The 21,494-nt window shown below is 66.2% G+C and overlaps 1 protein-coding gene across 2 annotated transcripts; it reads right to left on the bottom strand.

Annotated features, from left to right (window-relative positions):
- Window positions 1-587: 587 nt before the first annotated feature.
- On the bottom strand, window positions 588-19,740 carry MAP7D1 (MAP7 domain containing 1). 2 transcript variants are annotated; one of them, XM_054086575.1, is made up of 18 exons: window positions 19,601-19,740; window positions 9,111-9,767; window positions 8,912-8,980; window positions 8,117-8,280; window positions 7,692-7,806; window positions 6,129-6,239; window positions 4,575-4,697; window positions 4,316-4,458; window positions 3,431-3,564; window positions 3,074-3,333; window positions 2,822-2,996; window positions 2,596-2,755; window positions 2,182-2,286; window positions 2,003-2,056; window positions 1,835-1,892; window positions 1,594-1,699; window positions 1,313-1,518; window positions 588-1,229 (listed from the first exon to the last, which is right to left on the bottom strand). In XM_054086575.1, the coding sequence occupies exons 1-18, from the start codon at window positions 19,653-19,655 to the stop codon at window positions 1,219-1,221; spliced, it is 2,706 nt and encodes a 901-aa protein (XP_053942550.1). In that variant the 5' UTR covers window positions 19,656-19,740; the 3' UTR covers window positions 588-1,218. The 2 variants fall into 2 exon arrangements, with proteins under 2 accessions (XP_053942550.1, XP_053942551.1); XM_054086576.1 differs by lacking the exon at window positions 6,129-6,239.
- Between the last annotated feature and the right edge of the window lie 1,754 nt (window positions 19,741-21,494).

Consider the following 21,494-nt stretch of genomic DNA (forward strand, 5'->3'; position numbering starts at 1 on the left):
GCGCTGATGGGCTGTTCCCGCCCGCCCTGGGCTGTGGCATTGCACAAGGTCCCAGCTCTGAGGCCGGGCCGGGCGCTGCTCCCGGTTGTGGCGAGGGAGCAGGAGCCGAGGGTGTCAGGAGCACAGCGCGTTTGGGAACAGCTGAGGGCCCAGGGGTTCTTCAACCTGGAGAAGAGGAGGCTGAGGGGAGACCTCAGCGCTCTCTGCGGCTCCTGAAGGGAGGTTGTAGCAAGGCCCAGAGTCTCTTCTCCTAAGTAACAAGTGATAGGACAAGCGGGAATGGCCTCAAGTTGCACCAGGGAGGATTTAGATGGGATATCAGGAAATATTTCTTCACTGAAAGGGTTCTCGGCACTGCGCAGGGCAGTGGTGGAGTCTCCATCTCTGGAGGCGCTTAAAAGCTGGGCAGACATGCTCAGAGATGCGGTTCACTAGTGGACAGGTACAGCGGGACTCGCTCTCAAAGGGCTTTTCCAACCAAACATTATAGGAACCGTGCCAGGGGGCTCCAGGGCAAGCCCTGACGCAGGAATGACTCTGCCCTGGCAGCCAGGAGAGCACTGAAGCATGGCTGCCAGCACAGCTCCTGTATTGGAGACACAGCGAGGCGAGGGCAGTTGTCCACTTTTATTGTTTGCAGAGGTTGTCTGGATGCATAACACTGTCACAACGGCACAGAGAGCAGCGCGGTGCCGGCCAGGCCCTGGGTGTGCATTCTGGGGGCACCCAGTGCTCACACAGACGTGTGTGGGGCCATGGGAGTGACCCCGAATCCTCTCTTCAAGCCCTGAATCCTCCCACCCCGTGCAGGGCCGGGCCAGGCAAGCGTGCCCGCTATCTGGCCGAGCTCTATTTACAGTATTCACATACATTGTACCCAGCGAGTTAAATAACTACAGTATTACACCACACGTCTGAGGCGGCTCTGGCAGGCTGCTAGGGTGGGGGTGTCAGTCTGATAAGGTGCATATTTTAAAATAAAAAAAAAAAAAAAACAACAAAACGAAATAAAAACAAGAATGAGGAGAGAAACCAGGTGTCCCCGCAGCGGGCCAGGGGTTGGTGGCTACCTCGCCGGGGTCCCACAGTGCCTGGACGCGGTGGGCGGCAGGGACCAGCGAGGTTTTTTTCTTCTGACAACAGCTACGGTTCTGCGTGGGCGTCCGGAGTTGGGACGTGTGCGGTGGCTCCGCGGGGATGTCTGCCGGGACCTGGGCTTCACAGCACCTCTGCGGGAGGAAGGAGCGAGCGGCGGTGAGGCCGGGAAACCATGGCATCACCTGGCACCCCCCACGAACCCCCAGACTCTTACCTGTCACCTGTGGGGGTTTGACCACCGCCTGCTTGAGGAAGGGCTCCTTGTCGCCAAAGGGGATGATGCTGCCAGGGCTGCTGCCATGGTGGGAGAGCTCCAGCAGCTCTTGCGACCCCTCTGTGCCCGAGAAGCCGTTCTCGTGCTTGCCGGGCTGCACGCCGTTCACCAGGGAGGCCGGGGACTGTGCTTCCTTGGCCGGGGAGCTGTGGGGTGGCAAAGTTGGGGTCAGCCAGGGTCCCACCCCCCCTAGCCTGCCCCCCAGCTGCCCCTTCGCTCACCTTGGCTGCAGCCCCTCGCCTGTCAGGCCCTTCGGCCCTGCGCTTGGCGTCTCCATCTCAGGGAGTTCTTCCTTCTTCGGCATTGGCCCCACACGCTTCTCGCGGCCTGGGGATGTCGGCAGAGCCCCCCTCAGCCATGGGCCCAGGCAGGAGCATGGCTGCAGGGAGCAGCGCAGGGTTGCAGCTCTGCAGACCCAGGCATCCCTGGAGGCACAGCAAACTGTGGGAAGGGACCACGTACCTTGGACATCCTCCTGCTCAGCCGCTTTCCCATTCACCACCTTCTTGTCTTCCTTTTTCTGCCCGGAGAGGAGAGCCGTGAGAGACAGTGGTGGCTCCAGGCAGGAGCAGGGGCTCTGCAGATTTCCCCGTAACCCCAGGCAGGAGGACACAGGGGATGGGCACCCACCTTGGCATCTGCCGCATCTGATTTGCGTGTCCGTTTCATGATCTCCTCCAGGCGCTGCAGAGCAGAGAGGAGCTCACGCACAGCCCTCGCCAGCAGGACCTGCCCTGGGTGCTGGGCAGGGCCCCTGGCACGGGACGCCCTTGCCATGCCATGTGCCCAGGGGTGCCCCCAGCCCTCACCTTCTTCCTCTCCAGCCGCTCCTGCTCCTCACGCTGGAAGTGCTTCTCCCGCTCCAGGCGCTGCCGCTCAGCCTCTTCGCGTGCCCTTGCCTCGGCCTCTTCCCTCTGTGGCACAGTGGGGCAGCAAGGATGGATGAGACAGGGCATGGATGGATGGAACAGGGCACGGATGGATGGGATGGGGCAGGGATGGATGGAATGAAGCAGGGAGAGTGGGGAACCCTGCCCCACGGTCCTCTCCTGCCACCCTGGGCAACAAGAAGCTGGGCTGCTCCTTGCCCCTGCATCCCACTGGGATTGGTACCACAGGAAAGCATCCCTGCCTTCTCCCTCCATCCCTGCCTTCATCCCACCTCTTCTTCCCCATCTCCTCCACCCTGCAGCCCCTTGCCCCCACACCCTGCTGCCCCAGACCTGTCTCTGCAGCCGCTCCATCTCCTCCCGCTCGGCTTGTGCTCTCTCCTGGGCCTCTCGTTCCTCCTGCAGCCGCCGCTCCTCCTCCCGCTGGCGTGCCAAGGCTTCCCTGCGGATCTGCTCCTCCGCTTCCCGCTGCGCCCGCTCCTCCTGCAGCCGCCTGTGGGGACGGGACCCTCAGCAAAGTTGGGAGGCCACAGCTGGGGGGAAGAGGGGCAGCACCCACCTCTCCCGCTCCTCCTGCTCCCGGCGCTCCCGCTCTTCACGCTCCCGCTGCTCGCGGGCCTGCCGCCGCTTCTCCGCCAGCAGCCGGGCAGCCTCCTCCCGGTCTGTAGTGCCAGCTGAGGGTCTGCCTGGGGGGGTGGCTGGCACAGGGCTGGGGGCCGCAGGGGCTGGGGGGGCTGCAGGATGCACACAGTGTCAGTGCTGCTCCCACTCCCCCCAGCCCCACCGTCCTTCCCAGCCATCCCACACCCACCTGCTGCTGGTTCTGTGGGCACCGTGGGGGGCTCGGGGAGGGCTGGGGGGGCCGAGCCCCGTTCGTCCTCCTTCTTCTCGTGTGCTTTCACCTGGCCCTCCTGCTCTTTCCGCTCCTCCCGGGCCCTGGCCCGCACCTTGGGAGAGGAGTGTGCGCTGCGGGGCAGGGGCGGCTTGTGGGGGGAGCCGAGGGCCGGGCTGGGGGATGCCGGACGGGCTTTGGGGGTGGCAGGGGATGAGGGACGGTTCTTGGGGCCTGGGCTGCAAACAGAATGAGAGGGGGCATTAGCAGGGCTGCAGCAGCCCCTACGGCAGCAGGGAGGGGGCCAGGGCAGCCCCCACGGCAGCGGGTGCCAACCTGCCGTCTGCTGCAGGCAGGAGCCGGGGCTGCGCCGCGGGCAGCGATTGCCGCTTCTTGAGGCTGCGCTCGCGGGACAGGGCGCTGCGCTCCTTGGCATTCTCCCGCTCCTTCTCCTTCTTCTCCTTCTTCTTCTGCTCCGGCCAAAGACAGACAGAGAATCAGAGAATCACTAGCATGGAAAAGACCGCTTAGATCATCGAGTCCAACCATTCCTGTCTGCCACTAAACCATGTCCCTGAGCATCTCGTCTGCCCATCTTTTAAACCCCTCCAGGGATGGGGACTCCACCACCTCCCTGGGCAGCCTCTGCCAGGGCCCCATCACCCTTGCTGGGAAACATTTCTTCCTGATATCCAGTCTGACCCTCCCCTGGCACAGCTTGAGGCCATTCCCCCTTGTCCTGTCCCCTGTCACTGGGGAGAAGAGCCCAGCTCCCTCCTCTCCACAACCTCCTTTCAGGCAGTTGTAGAGAGCAATAAGGTCTCCCCTCAGCCTCCTCCAGGCTAAACAACCCCAGGTCCCTCAGCTGCTCCTCATAACCCTTGTTCTCCAGCCCCTTCCCCAGCTTTGTTGCTCTTCTCTGGATGCTCCAGAGCCTCAACATCCTTCTTGGAGTGAAGGACCCAGAACTGAACCCGGGATTCAAGGCGTGGCCTCACCAGTGCCCAGCCCAAAGGCAGAATCACTTCCCTGGACCTGCTGGCCACACCATTTCTGATCCAAGCCAAGATGCCCCTGGCCTTCTTGGCCACCTGGGCACACCACTGGCTCATGGTCATGTTTGGGAGAGCATCAACAATGGGTCCTTGGCTCAGCCAGGAGCCACACTGCACCCCGTAGCTGCCCTGGCACCGTGGGGTCCCCACGGGAGGTGGCACTCACGGGTGAGGACTCGGTCCTGCGGCGCGGCGTCACGTCGGGGCTGGCGGCGGCTCCCTTCCGCCTCTCCCAGCAGCGGTGCTGCAGGCGGTGGTTGTGGCAGGGGCTGAGGGGGCTGACGGAGGCCGAGCGGGGGCACACGGGCACTGGGGGTAGGAGGCACCACACCGTCAGCATAAAGCCGGCACAGCACCAGCTCTTCATTGGCTTCAGGCTCCCTCGTCCCAGTCCCCTGCCTGTGACAGAACCCCTGGGTGCTCACCCTGCTCCTTGCCGTTCCCCGCCAGCGTCACGGCGCTCCGGCTGCGCGCGAGGAAGGACAGGGTGGGCGTCATCAGCCGATCCACGATGCTGCTCTCCCATGGGCTCAGCTGCAAGCTCCGGTCTGCAGAGGCAGAGGGGCCTTTCGTCACCCTCAGCCCCCAGGCACCAGCCCCAGCCCCGCAGCCGCCTGCCAGGACGGAGCAGCCGTGCGGTTGTGGCAAGGCCTGGGGCACATGCGCAGCCCTGGGAGTGCCCAAAGCTTGGCCACGCTGGGGAGGGCTCCCCACTGCCCTGCACGGCGGCTGAGCACAACGAGGGGCCATGCAGGCTCAGGCGTGGCTTGGCGGCTGGATGCCAGCAGGACGACGCTGTGGCATGACGACGATGGTGTCCCTGTGCCCCACAGACATGCCAGCCATCGTGCACCCACAGCGGGAAGGTGCAACCATGCTGACAACACCTCTTCCATTCTGGCCCTCTCCTTGCACCCGGCGCTGCCATGCACCCTTCCCATGCTCCTGTCCTGGAATGATCGAGCCCCCAGCACCCTGCAGGGCCACAACAGCATGCCCTCATCCCGAGAGAGCTGTGTCTAAGTCGCCAAGCATGCTGCCAGGCACGCCAGGCTCGTGGCCCCCAAGGAATGGCAGTCCGTGGCCACGCTGCCAGCTGGACACAGGGCTGCCGCTGGCTGGCACATCGCCGGCACCCACAGGTGCACAGAAGCACCCAAAAGGACAACACCCCTCTCCACTAGACACCCATCAGGCTGGGAGCAGTACCCAGAACCATACGGGGAGAAAACAGAGCCATGGGTGCAGCAGCCGGGTCCTGCACCAGCCCTGGGAGATGCATCCTGGCGGTGCTGAGAGCCTCTGGGTGCCTCTACTTGGAGCTGAGCCCCCAGCACAGGGCTGGCAGGAGCCGCCTACGTCACCACCGCCTGCAGACAACCGTGTCAGCTGCTCCGGCTATTTATACCCGGCCGGGAAGGCGCGCGCCCATCTCCAGGCAACCCCGAAACACAACAGCAGCCCCGGCACTGGACGAATCCCTCCAGCGCGGCCAGCAGCCTCGGGCAGCTCGCCCAGAGCCAGGACGATCTCGCAGCACCCAGTGCAGCAGCGCGCTCGCAGCGCACCGTGGCACCCAGCCCCGGGGTGCCTGCGGGGACAGACGGGCACCGGCACCGTGCCCAGTCCTGAGCAGGGTCTGGCGACAGGCAGCCCCGCTCCGTGGCTGCGGCTGCACCCACCGGAGCTGCCCTGGGGCAGGGAGCCAGGGCTCCCGGTCCCCATCCTGGCGCCCCAAAGGGCTGCCACCATCCAGCCGCTCTTCATCCTCCTCCTCCCAGCCTGCACACAGCCTCAAGGAGCCGCCGGCCGGCTCCAACCTCCTCCCGCAAACAGCAAACGGCTTCTCCTCTCTCCGTGGGCACCGTGCTGCAAGGCAGGGCCTGGGAATGGGGGGAACCCTGATCTCGGGGGTCCCCAGCGCTGCGAGGGGGCCGGGCTGTGCCCCCTGCGCTGGGGCAAACGCAAAGGGCTCTTACTTCTACTGGGAGAGTTCCAGAGGGTGGCAGAGGATTTGGAGAGCCGCTTGTTGATTATAGAGTCGACGTGTTTAGGGAGGTTTACAGCGGACACCGAGCACCGGCTCGCACCTGGAGGAGGGAAAAGACACAAGGGCATTAAGGTCCTGGGGTCGGGGCTGGGCCCCCCGCATGCAGCATGCACGGCCGCGCCGGGGCAGTGGGGCGGGAGGACGCGACACCCAGAGTGGGGTCAGGAGATGCTGATGGCCAGGGACACAATACGTGGGACTCTGCCCTGGAGGGTCATGCTGGGATCATGCAGGGATCTCATCCTCGGGGAGCCAGGGCTGCTCCCAGTCCCCACCATGCCAGTCCCCCCAAAACCAGTCCTGGGAACCAGGAGCCAGGTGGCCAGGGACCTCGGCAGCACCGAGCGAGCAGCCAGCCTGGGGGAGAAGGGTGAGGGCAGGAGGGCCAGACAGACATGGGACAAAGTTCACATCAGTGCCAGGTCCCTACGGCAGTGCCAGGAGGGTGCTGGCAGCTGGCAGTGCTTCCCAGGGTGCTGGGACCCCTCTGCCCCAGCTGAGCTCTTCTGGAGAGAACAACCACAAGAGCCGGCAGCCAGGAGATCAGCGAGCGGGAGCGCCAGCAGCAGCTCTGGCAGCGCATCCACGTGGGAAGTTGAAGGAGAAAGTGTCCTTTTGCCGAACCCTGCTGGGTGCTGCGCCGCAGCCACGCAGGTCTGTCCTTGAATGTGCCACAAACTACAGCTGGGCACACAGTGCCCATCCCCACAGCCTGTCTGGGCACACGACGCCAGTCCCCACAGCCTGGCCAAGCACACAGTGCCAGCTCGGCACCCCACACCGGCACACACAGCCCGGCACACAACACCTGCACAAACAGCCGGGGCTGTCACAGCCACCCCACGGCACGAGTGGGGCGGACAGACCCCAAGGGCACAGACTCTTCCATCCATTGGACACTCCAGGCAGTGCCAGCGCCCGCCAGCGCAGCCCGGTCCCCTCGGCGGTCATGGGAAGCTTCCAGACACCAAACCCCGATGCCAGCAGGGTGCAGTGCTCCTGCCGTGGGGCAGCGGGCGCGGCACAGCCACGCACACCGAGGAGCACACACAGCCGCACGAACCCCTGTCCTGGGGCTGGAGGGACTAAGCATTGCCTCCACCCAGCCCGGGGACGAGGGGACACACCGCAGCACAGACCCCAAGAGACAGCAACGGCTTCACAACCCTTGCCCAGCTGCCAGAGACCCGGGCAGTGCAGCTGCAGCGTCCCTGCAGGCTGTCAGGGCTGTCCCCAAGCGCATCCCTGCACGGAACGGGGACCACGATGCACAGCCTCCAACTTATGCCTGGTTTGAAGGATACGGTGCCACAAGAGCAGTGAAAAGCCACCCCATCAGGCCTTGGCGCAGCCCAGGGCGATGGCAGCGCGGCCCCAAAGCAGAGCAGGGCTGAGCTGGCTATGGGATCTCACCCTCCCTGCACAGAGTGCCGCAGAGCCGTGCCCGCACCGCCGGCAGAGCCACGGGGTCCATCGCCAGCCCGGCACTCACCATCCTTGTGTGCAGGGGAGCCGTGGTGCAGGGCGCCAGCCCAGGACCACCGCTGCTGCCGGATCTCTGCCCACGTCTTCTTGGCCGACCGCTGGATCGCCGCCTCGTAGCGCTCCTGCCCGAGGGAGAGGGATGGGGTGAGGCCAGCGGCCACGGGAAGGCGGCTGGGACTGGCCAGAGCTGCCCAGCATGAGGATACCACAGCTTGAAGGGAGAAGGGGCAGTGATGCCGGCCCCGGACAAGGTACAAGTGCCCAAGGAGCCGGGTGGAGGCTCTGCACCATAAAGGATGTGCACCATGGAGGATGGGCACAGTGGGCAGCTCCCGAAGGGCTGCTGGAGCCACAAGCTCTCCCCAGCAAGCGCATCCCTGCTGTGCCACCTCGGTCCCTCCACCCATTGTGCCCCTCATCCTCCATCATCACCTTGTTCTTCTCCAGCTTCTGCCTCTGCCGCTCCTCCAGGACAGCGCGGCGCTTTTCTGCCTTCAGCCGCTGCTCCTCCAGGCGCTTGCGACGCTCCTCAAGCTGCTTTTCCCGCAGCAGCCTGGCCTTCTCCTCCTTCTCCAGCCACAGCGTCCGCTTGGCGGCTGTAGGGGGGACAGGGGGCAGCGGGGTCACCGCCGAGGCGCAGCCTTGGCCCCGGTGAGCCCCATGCTCAGGACACGTGCCCGTGCCAGCGGCGTGGGGTTGAGAGTTGGCTCCGGCCGGGGCACGTTGGGCTCCCCGAGCGCGTGGGGCAGGCAGCATCGCGGCCGGACGGCGAGGGAGGGGTTTGGATAAGGACAAAAGGGAGGCCGGGAGCCCGCCGAGCCGCACGGCGAACAATGGGGGAATGAGGGTGGAAAGAGCGCGGGGATGAGGAGGCCCCATGCGTGGCGCAGGGGCCCCGCTCGCCCGCTGCCCTGAGCCGCTGCGGGGCTGCCGGCAGCCGCCTGCACACGGGGGAGAGCTGGGCACCCACCCAGCTGGGGGCACCCACACCGACTGGGGGGCGCCCATGCACCCAGGAGGTGGTGGGGGGCACCCTGGGGAGCACGGCTTGGGGAGTGGCAGGATGCTGTGGGGGGCAGAGCCGCTGCCACAGCAGCTCCTACTGGGCTCAGCTCATCAGAGCTAATGGGATTGCCCGTGACCCAGCAAAGCTCCTTAGCTCCTGTGTCCCCTCTGTCCACTTTCCCTCCTGGCGCTGCATCCCGTCCCGCTCCCCTCATCCCGTACCCAGGTACTTGGCTCGCTCCTCGCGCCGCTCCTTTGCCTGTTTGTGCCTCGCCTGGGCTTTCTGGGCATCTGCAGCAGGAAGACAGCGTCAGAACAGCACCAAACGCCCCCCAGCCCCGCGCCGTGCCAGCACCACAGGCATCCCGCAGCACCCATGGGTGCCAGCGTCACCAAACCCCCGCTCCCCCCAGGTACCCACCTTGCTTGGGCCTGGGGCTGGCGGCAGGAGACGGCGAAGGGCGGTCGCTCCGAGGGGTAACGTCCTTTGAGGGCCCAGCGGTGCCCCCCGGGGGGCTTTTGGCATCCGAGGGGGCTCCTTCACCAGCGGCTGGGGGTTCATGCCCGCGGGGCAGCGTCTCCGCTGGGCACGGGGCAGCGGCGGCATGGACGGGGACCGGCTGGCCAGCGGCGTGGGGCAATGTCTCATCTTTGGGGTGCTCTGTCACAGGAGGACAGGGTGGCCCAGGGGGACTTTGGTCACCCCACGGGGGGACGCTCTCGGCTGAGGGGGCCACAGCTGCAGGGATGGGGCTGACGGGCTGTCCTGACGGCGTCGCGGCCGGAGGGATGGGTCGGTCACGCTGCGGGGTGCTGCTCTCGGAAAGGGGTGTCACAGTAGGGGGACAGATGGGCTGCCTGGAGGGGGTGACGGCTGCAGGGACGGGTGAGGTGGTCTTTTCGGAGGGAGTGACAGCTGGAGGGATGGGTGAGACGGGCTGTCCAGAGGGGCTGATGGCTGGAGGGACGGGTCGGTCACGCTGCGAGGGGGTGCGCTCTCCCCGCAGGGCATCCCCAGGCAACGGGGGTGGCGAGGTCGGGGGTGGCACGCTGTCTCCCATCGGGGACGGTGGCTTCCCTGCAACACAGGCAGAGCAGAACACATGGTTACTCAGTGGGAGAGTCTGGGGCAGTCTCGTTCCCCCCAAACACAGCCCTTAGGGGGTGCAGCCCTGTCCCCCAAACCTCAGGTCTCTAGAGGTGCAGCCTTGTCCCCCCAAAACAGAGTCCTTGGGGGTGCAGCCCTGTCCCCCAAACCTCTGGTCTTGAGGGGCTGCAGCCTTGTCCCCCCAAACAGAGCCCTGGAAGGACACAGCCATGTCCCCCCAGCCTCAGGTCTCTAGAGGTGCAGCCTTGTCCCCCTCAAAGAGATCCCTGGGAGGGTACAGCCCTGTCCCCCCCAAACCTCAGGTCTTGAAGGGTACAACCTTATCCCCCCAAAACAGAGTCCTGGAAGGGTATAGCCATGTCTCCCCAACCCCACATCTTGAGGGGTGCAGCCATGTCCCCCCAACCTCAGGTCACGAAGGGTACAGCCTTGTCCCCCCCAAACGGAGCCCTGGAAGGATACAGCCATGTTCCCCAACCTCAGGTCACAAAGGGTACAGCCTTGTCCCCCCCAAACAGAGCCCTGGAAGGATACAGCCATGTCCCCCCAAACCTCAGGTTACAAAGGGTACAGCCTTGTCCCCCCCAACCAGAGCCCTTAAGGGGTGCAGCCCTGTCGCCCCCACCCACAGCCCTCAGGCCAAGGCTGTCGTGGCCGCAGGGGCTGGGGAAGGTCCCTGGGGGAGGCAGTGGGACCCCCACCCCAGCCCTGCCACTGTCCCCAGCTTGGGGTGCCCCCAGCCAGCCCACGCTGGGTGCCAGGCGCCGGGTGCACAATGCACAGAGCACGCAGCCGGGGCTCCGCCAGGCACCGCCGCCACAAAGCCACCCTTCTTCCCCCGGCAGCTGCCGCCCCAGCTCCGCGACGCAGGGACGGAGACCCCCCAGAGGCACGGGGACCCCCGCGTGCTTCCCTCCACTGTCCCCAGAGGATGTGGAGCCGCTTCCGCCAGCGCTGGCGGCTCAGGCGGAGGCAGGATGGGCGCGGGCCCCACGGCCTGACGTCACCCCCGGCCCATGTCCCCCAGCGCCATGCTGTGCCGCAACGCGGAGCCATGAACTCATGGCCCAGGAATGCACACGAGGCCGCCGCCAGAAGAAGAACAAGAGTTGTTACCCTTTCCCCGCACGGGGACGGCCGCTCCCTGCCCTGATGTGGGGCACAGTGCCCGCTCTGTGCACCCCGAGATGGGGGAATCGCCCCCCCCCCCTTCATCCCAGCCAGCCCCAAGGGAGCAGCCAGGAATCCCAGGGGAGCCCGGAGCACGTGCTGGCACTGGGGACGGAGACACGGCGCCACATGTGCCCTCCGTGGTGCCCAGCAGCAGCGATGCCCCCCAAGTGCCCATTCAGCAGCGCAAACACCTTCACCTCCAGGCTCACGTGCTGGTGGTGGCATGGAGACACGGCCCCGCGAAGCCACATGTGCCCTGTGTGACTGGGGATGTGACAGCACCGCCCGTGGTGCCCGGCAGCAATGATGCCCCTCAGCCCCCACTAAACAGCTCTTTTCAAACACACCTTCGCCTCCAGGTGCCAGCTGGATGCGCTGCTGCTAGGGATGGAGACAAGGTGCCACCCACCCTGCGAAGCCGCAGCGTGTGCCCTCTGTGGTGCCCAGCAGCGGCGATGCCCCTCAGCCCCCACTAAACAGCTCTTTTCAAACACACCTTCACCTCCTGGAGCTCGGAGCAGCGCTGGGGACAGACACAGTGCCAACCGCCCTGCGAAGCCACAGAGTGTGCCCTCTGTGAACGTGGACGTGCCAGGAGCACCCTCAATGCCCAGCAGCAGTGATGCCCCCCAGCTCCTGTTAAATGGCCTCGTGCAAACACACCTTCACCTCCAGGCTCACGTGCTGGTGTGGCAATGGAGACGCGGCCCCGCGAAGCCACATGTGCCCTGTGTGACTGACTGGGGATGTGACAGCACTGCCCGTGGTGCCCAGCAGCGGCGATGCCCCTCAGCCCCCACTAAACAGCTCTTTTCAAACACACCTTCACCTCCTGGAGCCCGGAGCAGCGCTGGGGACAGAGAGACAGTGCCAACCGCCCTTTGAAGCCACAGCGTGTGCCCTCTGTGGTGCCCAGCAGCGGTGATGGTCCCCCAAACCCCGTTAAACAGCTCTTTTCAAACACACCTTCACCTCCTGGAGCTCAGAGTAGCCCTGGGGACAGACACAGTGCCAACCGCCCTGCGAAGCCACAGCGTGTGCCCTCTGTGAATGTGGACGTGCCCACCAGCAGTGATGCCCCCCAAGTCCCTGTCAACTGGCCTCATGCAAACACACCTTCACCTCCAGGCTCACGTGCTGGTGTGGCAATGGAGACGCGGCCCCGCGAAGCCACATGTGCCCCGTGTGACTGACTGGGGATGTGACAGCACCGCCCGTGGTGCCCAGCAGCGGCGATGCCCCTCAGCCCCCACTAAACAGCTCTTTTCAAACACACTTTCACCTCCTGGAGCTCGGAGCAGCGCTGGGGACAGACACAGTGCCAACCGCCCTGCGAAGCCACAGATTGTGCCCTCTGCGAACGTGGACGTGCCCAGCAGCAGCGATGCCGCCCAAGTCCCTGTCAAGTGGCCTCATGCAAACACACCTTCACCTCCGAGAGCCCGGAGCACGCGCTAGGATCACAGCCGTGACCCCCACACAGCCGACAGTGCTGTCACTCCCGCCTAGGGACGATGCCTGACCCACCTCAGAGCCACAAGCCTGTGGTGCCAGCCTGATGCCGCGCGTGGCCGCAGCTCTGGTGCCATGGGATGGTTGGGACAGCAGCGACCAGCACCCACCAGCCGCAGGGAGCGGCTCTCGCCGTGGGGTGATCTCACACACCGCGCTCCCCAGTGTTTGCAGAGCTCTCCACAATCTTTGGCGAGGGGCAAAGTGTGGGCTCTGCAAACACGGGCCGGCGCCACGGCTCCATCCTGCGTCCAAGCCTGCCGAGCTGAGGGCAGCTCCAGGCTAGCAGGGAAGGCATCTCCAGCCTGCCTGCTGCACCCCACATCCATGGCGCCCCAGGACCCACAGCGGGGTGCAGCACCTCCAGCAGCCCCCGCCTGCCCAGGGAGGGGCTGCGGGTCCCGCTGCAGCACCCCAAGGTTTGTGCCAGCGGGGTTCGCCCACCCCAAGCGACACAGGGGACAGAGCCAGCCCGGTTTCCCCCCCGCCACAGACCCCCGCAGCCTTCCGGCTATTTTCAGCCGCAGGAAGCCAGCCCATCCCCTGGCCATGATCCCGCGCATCCCACGTTCCCATCGCTGCACCCTGCAAGGTGGACACCAGGCTGATGCACGGCTGGGAAGGTGCCAGGGCTGCAAGCGGGGGCGTCCCCCACCCCATCCACCCAGGGCTGCTCCGGATCGGCACCTGCGGGCAGCGGGGGCTCGGTGGCTCCACAGGTGCCACCTCCAAGGACGATACCAGTGGTAGCACTGTGTGTGTCCTGCTGGGAAAGCCGTCCCCTTGTCCCCACTACTCAACCTAAAGCATCAGCTCCCTTTTGCACCCTGGGAATGCTGTGGGCCCGATTCTGCACATCTCACATCCTCATCGCTGTACCCTGCAAGGCGGCCACCAGGCTAAGACACAGCCAGGAAGGTGTTGGGGACAATACTGGTGGTGGCACTGTGTGTCCCTGCTGGAAAGCTGTCCCTTGTCCCCACCACTCAACCCAAGGCATCACTCCCTGGGATCAATCCCAGATCCTGGGAATGCTGTAAACTTTCAAGGGCGAGCTGACGCCGCCGAGCAGATGGGAATTCCACTCCGAGACCCCAACGGTCAGGGAGCGGTGCCAGGGGATGGCGGGTGCCTCACCAAACACAGAGCCCCATGGGCAGGATCCATCCTGCCCCACTGGCCGGAGGAACCACAGTACCCATGGCCAGGGCAGGGCTGCCGGGCACGGCCAAAACCCCGGCGTGCGGCCAGGTCCAGCCCTGCCGCCATCTGTCCCTGTCGCTGCTCCAGCGCAGCAGCTGCCCTGAAACCCAACGCTGCCTGCGCCCAAGCACCGCGGGCGTCCCCTCTCCCCCAGCCAGGGCATTCCGCACGGGATTAGCTCCCCGGCCCCCCAGACACGCAAGCACAGCTCCATCGCAGCCCCCAGCCCAGCAGAGCCTGCGCGGCACCAGTTCCACCGCTGGCACCGCGACAGCGCCGTGCCCAGCCGTGGGTCAGGGCCACGCGACGAGGTGCTGCCCCTCAATGCCGCATCACCCAGCTCATCCCAGCTCCTCCCGTGGGTCCAAGTGGCACCAGCGCCAATGCCACCGGCACCTCCCGCTCGGTTCTGCCCGGTGCAGCGCTGCTCCACGGCTGGCACATGGCTGGGGATGCTCAGCCAGGCAGAGGCAAATTACGCGGTGCTGTGAAGCGAGAGCACATCGAGGCCCCGCAGGGCACTCCGGTCGGAAGGCGAGCAGCTCTTGTTAACTGTCCACAGCGCATCCCCGCGGGGCGCTTCCCACGAGGGCGGGGGGCACCCGCCACGCTTTAACCTCAGCTCCCCCCGAGCTGTATCCTCGTGTTCCCGCTCTGTGCCATGGCCAAGCCCACCACGCGCTGCTCCGCGTGCCCGCGTGGAGCCAGCGGCATCGCATGGAGCCTCCTCCTGCCCTGCAAGGAGAGGAGAGCAGGGCTGGTGGGTGCAGCACAGACCATTCGGTGGCCTCTGCAAAGCCACCAAAGAGGTCACGGTGTCCAGCTGGCGGGCTCTGGCCGCTCTGGCCATTGCACATCCCTGCGATGCCCAGGGATGAAGCCCTAAGGGGTGCCCAAGCCCCAGGAGCCGCTGCCGGCTCAGCAGGGCTCCTCTGGGAACACCCAGAGCACCCTCCGGCCCTTCCCGGCGCGGCTGTTTTCCAGCTGCCTCCCTTGCCTCGATGGCAGCGCCAGAGGAGGGGGAAGGATGGGTCCCCAGGGTCTCTCCTTGTCGTCAACAGGTCCTGGTGCTGAGCAGGGAAACAGCTGCAGCCCCAAGGCTGGGATAGCTCTGCGGGCGCTGGTGTCCAACGCGGAGAGCAGCTGCCCGAGGCCACCGGAGCACCACGGGGTGCACAGTGGTGGAGGGTGGGGAGGCCCTGGCCCAGGTTGCCCAGAGCAGTGGTGGCTGCCCCATCCCTGGAGGGGTTCCATGCCAGGTTGGATGGGGCTCGGAGCCCCTGATCCAGTGGGAGGTGTCCCTGTCCATGGCAGGGAGTGGAAATGGATGGGCTTTGTGGTCCCTTCCAACCCAAACCATTCTATGATTCTATGAAAGCCCTGGAGCTGCTCAGAGCCCAGCGCTGCCCCATCCTCACCCCACCCCACCACATCTCCGACGCGCTCTGGAGCTGAGCCCTGACCAGTCCCACCCAGCTCCTGGGATTCCTCCACAGTGCAGCACTCCTCACACCTGGATGACAGAGGCAATGAGCAAGCAGCAACCCCGGCACAGCCCCGGCACAGCCCCGGCACAGCCCCGGCACGTCCCGGCTGTGGGCGCAGCACTGACGCACATCCTCGGTCCTGGCTCACATCCACGGGTAGGGAGATGCAGGTGATGCCCAAGGCAAGAACCAGCAGTCCTGGACCCTGAGGGTGGCCAGTGCCACTCTGGCAGCCACCGATGACAATGCCACCCCCCGACGGGGTTCCTGTGATGCTGTTGCCCACAGCCACCCGCACTCCGGCTCCGGGCAGCATGGGTGCTGTAGCCTGAGCCTCATCTTGCCAGCTCATAGCCAGGGAGACACAGCTGGGACAGGTCAGGAATCAGCTGGGACAGGTCAGGAATCATCTCATGGCACCCCACATGCTGCCCCGTTCAGGGATGGCCTCCAGGACCAGGCAGAAGAGGCCCCAGCAGCCGAAGGGCACAGCCAGATGCTCGCAGTGGATGCCAGGCAGGAGGAAAGGGCACAGCAGGGCATTGCCCATCCCCTGGAGCCACGCTGTCTTTGCACCCGCTCCTGGCAGGGCTGGTTTGGGAAGGGGGCAGCACCCATTGCCCAAACCCTCCAGCACGGGACCAGCCCCCATTCCCGGGGTTCACATCCCACCAGGATGGAGGACACGGGGGTAGCCATGGGGGAACCATTCTGGCTGAGCTCCTGCAGCTCAGCACCCAGCAATGACGCAAGAAGCCAGAGAGCAACAAGGGGAACTTGGGAGACGGGATCTCGCAGCCAGAGCAGGGCCAGAGCTGGGGGGGTTTCCAGGGTTTAAAATACAGGACCTGAGCGGCTGCTGTGCCCCGACACCCCCATGGCAAACTTTCCATTTAGCTGCGGTCAGGGCACGGCCCCAAACAGAGCGAGGGCAGGGGCAGCGAGCACCTGCCTCCCATCCATCCGGGCAGCAGCGGTGACAGGAGGTGCCCTCGTCCTTGGGGTGACCCGCGCGGAGCCACCAACACCGAGGGCAGCCGGCCCAGTCGTGCCCCCAAAAACCCGTCTGCAAGCATCACTCTGGGAAAACAGAAACCTGGCTTAAAGACAGGGCAAAGGGCTCCATGCCTGCCAGGATCCGGCCTCTCGCAAATCAGGACCTCCAAAAAGCAGGTCCTGAGCCTCACAACGCGGATGCGGGCACCTACCAAGGCTGGAGCCGTGCAGCATCCAGCTCGGGTCCTTGTGCCGCTGCCCGTCGTCCCTGCTCGGAGCCCTCCAACCAGCCAGAGCTGCGCTAACTATTTTGGACGTGGCACCACGGGACTGTCATATCACCGCTCCGCACGTCGCATCACGTTGCTGTGACGGTTTCGCAGCAGCAGCTCTGTTGGCGTCTCCACGCTGGGAGAGGTGCCTGTGCCCAAACAGGCGCTGGCTGGCAATCAGCTCGCCCTGCACCCTCCCTCCGAGCCGAGCCGGAGGGAGAAGGGCTGGAGCTGGAGAAGAACGAAGCCGTGCCTGCTCCCTGCTCCTCAGCCCTCCGCACTCCCAGCACAGCGGAGCAGCCCCCGTTCGAGGGGTCCGTATCCCACCAGGATGGGGGTGGAGGGGCAATCCTGGTAGCATCCCACCCTGGGTGGCTCCGCAGGGCCTCATCCTGGCCTGTCTGCCCTCCCAGTGCCACCCGCTGCCCCACACCGCAGCAGATCCCAAGTCCCTGGAGTGCAATTCCAGCTCGGCTGGTGGCCAAGACATGGCCCAAGGGTGGGGGGCTCCGAGCTGTGCTGGGGAGGCACTGCCTGGTGCTGCCCAGCCACAAGGAACAACCAAATGGGAAGGATCAGGGATGGAGCCTGGAGATGGGATGGAGCCTGGAGATGGGATGGAGCCTGGAGATGGGGACGGAGCCTGGAGATAGATGGGGACGGAGCCTGGAGATGGGATGGAGCCTGGAGATGGGGATAGAGCCTGGAGATGGGGACGGAGCCTGGAGATGGGGACGGAGCCTGGAGATAGATGGGGACGGAGCCTGGAGATAGATGGGGACGGAGCCTGGAGATGGGATGGAGCCTGGAGATGGGGATAGAGCCTGGAGATGGGGACGGAGCCTGGAGATGGGATGGAGCCTGGAGATGGGGACGGAGCCTGGAGATGGGGACGGAGCTTGGATTGGGAATGGTGCCTGGACTGGGGATGGTGCCTGGAGCGGGGATGGAGCCTGGATGAGGGGACGGAGCCTGTATTGGGAATGGTGCCTGGAGCAGGGATGGAGCCTGGAGCAGGGTTGGAGCCTGGAGCAGGGGATGGAGCCTGGAGCAGGGGATGGAGCCTGGAGCAGGGGATGGAGCCTGGAGCAGGATATTGAGCCTGGAGCCGGGGATGGAGCCTGGAGCAGGGATGGAGCCTGGAGCAGGGATGGAGCCTGGAGCAGGATATTGAGCCTGGAGCCGGGGATGGAGCCTGGAGCCGGGGATGGAGCCTGGAGAAGGGGATGAAGCCTGGAGCCAGGATGGAGCCTGGAGCCGGGATGGAGCAGCGGGGAGGCTCGGCGGGGCTGCGGGGGCGAGGAGCGGGGTGCACAACCCGTCTGCAGGTCGGGAGCCCCGACAAAGGCGTTGGGGGCCCGGCGGGAGCCCGCAGCGATCGCTGCTCGGCGGCCGCAGCGCGGGCGGTGAATCACGGCGGCCCCGGGGGGGGGAAGGGAGAGGAGAAGCCTTTCCTCTCTCGGTGGGAAGCGGCACCGAGCCCTGCTTAGTCACAGCGGCCAAAACAAACCCGGTTCAGCCCGGGACCCATCGCTCCGAGCCCCGCGGGGGGAACGCCGGCACCCCACAACCTCTGCTGGCCACGGTGGGGACCCCCAAGACCAGAGACAGGGCAGTGCCTGCACCCCACAACCTGCGCTAGCTGGAATGGAGACCCCCGAGACCAAGGAGAGGGCAATGCTGCACCCCACAACCTCTGCCGTCCGGGATGGGGCAGTGCCTGCACCCCACAACCTCTTCTGGTCGGGATGGGGACCCCCAAAGACCAGGGAGAGGGACAATGTCTGAACCCCATAACCTCTGCTGTCCGGGATGGGGACCCCCAAAGACCTCGGAGGGGGGCAATGTCTGAACCCCATAACCTCTGCTAGCTGGGATGGGGCAGTGCCTGCACCCCACAACCTCTGCTGTCCGGGATGGGGACCCGGACAGACCAGGGAGGGGGGCAATGTCTGAACCCCATAACCTCTGCTAGCTGGAATGGGGCAGTGCCTGCACCCCACAACCTCTTCTGGTCGGGATGGGGACCCCCAAAGACCAGGGAGGGGGCCGATGCCTGCACCCCGTAACCTCTGCTGTCTGGGATGGGGACCCCCAAAGACCAGGGAGGGGGGCAATGTCTGCACCCCATAACCTCTGCTGTCCAGGATGGGGACCCCTAAAGACCAGGGAGGGGGGCAATGTCTGCACCCCATAACCTCTTCTGGTCGGGATGGGGACCCCCAAAGACCAGGGAGGGAGGCAATGCTGTACCTTAGAACCTCTGCTAGCTGGGACTGGGGGGACCCCAACCTGGGATGGGGGCAATGCTTGCACCCCACAACCTCTGCTGGCCATGGCGAGGCCCCCCAAGACCAGGGAGGGGGCAATGCCTGCCCCCCCCGAGCTCTGCTGCCCGGGATGTCCCCCCGCCCCGTCCCTCCCCAAGATGGAGCGGCCCGGCCCGGGCTTTGTCCCTCCCGGGAAGAACCGCCCCAACCCCGCGGCTGCTCCGCCGCCTCCCCGGGCCCCGCACCCCATCGCTGCCCCCCAACAACGAGTCCCGCTCCCCATAGCCGCATCCTGCACCCCCATCTCTGCTTCTCCCGCCCCCCATGGCCGCATCCTGCACCCCCATCTCTGCTCCCCCCGCCTCTATGGCCGCATCCTGCACCCCTCTGGCTGGATCCCGCATCCTTCACCCCCATCTCTGCTTCCCCCTTCCCCCATGGCCGCACCCTGCCCCCCCATGGCCGGGTCGTGCCCCCCCACAATAACCCCGTCCCGCACCCCCATGGACGGGTCCCCCCTACATGAACGGGTCCCGCACCCCATAACCAGGTTCCACCCCCCCCCCCCGGCCGCATCCTGCACCCCAATGGCTGATTCCCCCCCATGAACGGGTCCCGCACCCCCATGGCAGGTCCCCCCCCGCCCTATGGCCGCATCCTGCACCCCCAAGCCGGGTCCCCCGCCACGGTCGGGTCTCGCATCCCCCCCATGGCCGCATCCCGCACCCCCAAGGTCGCATCCCCCCCCCACCATGGCCGCATCCTGCACCCCTATGGCTGCATCCCCCCCCATGAACGCGTCTCGGACCCCCCCAGGACGGGTCCCCCCCCCGGCCATATCCCCCATCCCCCCACGGTCACCCCCCCGCCCCGGTCCGTCCGCCGCTCACCGCGCTGGGGCTGCGGCTGGGGCTGCGGCTCCCGCCCGGCGCCGCTGCTCTCCATGGCGTGGCGGGGAGGCGCAGGGGCTGGCCCGGCCCCGCCGAGCCCCACCAGCCGCCCCGCTCCCCCCCGAGCGCCGGGGGAGGACGCTCCGAGCTCCCCGCCCCGCGGCCCGCCCCGCGCACCCAGCCCCGCACCCACAGCCCGCAGCCCACATCCCACCCTGGACCCACAGCCTGCATCCTGCATCCCACCCTGGACCCACATCCCACATCCCACTCCAGCCCCGCATCCTGCATCCCACCCTGGACTCGCATCCCGCAATCCCACCCTGGACCCGCATCCCGCAATCCCACCCTGGACCCGCATCCCGCAATCCCACCCTGGACCCACATCCCGCATCCCACTCCAGCCCCGCACCCTGCATCCCACCCTGCACCTGCATCCCACCCCAGCCCCACATCCTGCATCTTGCAGCCCGCAGCCCACCTCAGTCCCACATCCCACGTCCCACACTGGACCCACATCCCACCCCAGCCCCAGATCCCGCATCCTGCATCCCACATCCAGCCCTGGACCCACATCCTGCCCCAGCCCCACATCCCGTAGCCTGTCCCAGCCCCACATCCTGCCCCAGCCCCACAGCCTGCCCTGACCCCACCTGCCGCCCCGGCCTCACATCCCACATCCTGCATCCCGCAGCCCACCCCAGCCCCGCATCCTGCGCCTTGGCTACCCCTGGGGTCTCAGCTGCCCTCCTGCAGCCCGGACTGGGACCCCACACCCATCACCCCAGCCTCAGGCCTGCCCTGCATCACCCCAGACCCACATCCCACCCCAGACCTGGACCCACACCTGCTCCGGCCCCACATCCCAGGCTGGTGGGGAGCGGGCTGACTCCCCCCTGCCCCAGCTGCAGCCCCACAGCCCTTGCCTGGCCCCACACCTCTCTGCAACTCTGCCCCCCCTCCGGGGTCCCAGAGCTGCCCTTCCGCAGCCAGGGCTCGGACCCCACGCCCATCACCCCGGCCTCAGGCCTGTTCCACTGCCTGTCCCTGCCGTGCCGAGCATCTTCCAACCTCGCTTGGGCATCTCCAGCCCTTTGCCCATCTCTTTCTTCTCCCAGATTTTGGTTCTTTCACCCACCCCTCCCACTCCCCCCGTTTTACGACGCCCCACTCACCTGCCCAGCCCTGCAGCAGTCGCCTCTTGGCCCCTCTGTGCCACCAGCACCTCTCGGATCACCCTATTTCCACCACGCACCCCAAAGAGTCATCGATTTCCCATCCTGAAGCCCCACCTCGGCTGCTTGTGAGGCGGCTGCTCCCCCCACCACCCACCCACCCGTCACACGTGAGCCTTAGTCACAGCAGCCACCCCTCATTCCCCAGGGCTCCGCTGCTGCTCATCCCACCCTGCCTCGATAACAGGGAGATAAGGAGAGGCCTCCCCCGCTCCCCTGCTCGCCTCGGCTCAGCCTGGCTCAGGGGTGAAACTCCTCTTGGCCTTGTGAGAACAATGATCCCAATCCCTATTCCTGCTCCACACAGCTCCAATTCCTGCCCCATGCAGCCCCTATCCCTGCTCCATGATGCTCCAACCCCTGCCCAGGACCCTTGTCCCCATCCCTGCCCCAGATCCTGGTCCCCATCCCTGCTTAGGATCCGGGTCCCCATCCCTGCCCCAGATCCTGGTCCCCATCCCTGTCCCACTTAGCTCCCACCCTTGCCCAGGATCCTGGTCCCCATCCCTGCCCCAGATCCTGGTGCCCATCCCTGCCCCGTGCAGCCCCCCGGAGCAGCCGGAGCACACGCCGCAGTAGCGCACCCAAGGCTATGGGGACACACAGGTGTCTCAGTGCTCCCCAGGGGCAGCAGGAACCGGGGTCACTTCCCCTCCATG

This window comes from Cuculus canorus, chromosome 22 (genome assembly GCF_017976375.1).
Source record: "Cuculus canorus isolate bCucCan1 chromosome 22, bCucCan1.pri, whole genome shotgun sequence".
Taxonomy (NCBI): Eukaryota; Metazoa; Chordata; class Aves; order Cuculiformes; family Cuculidae; genus Cuculus; species Cuculus canorus.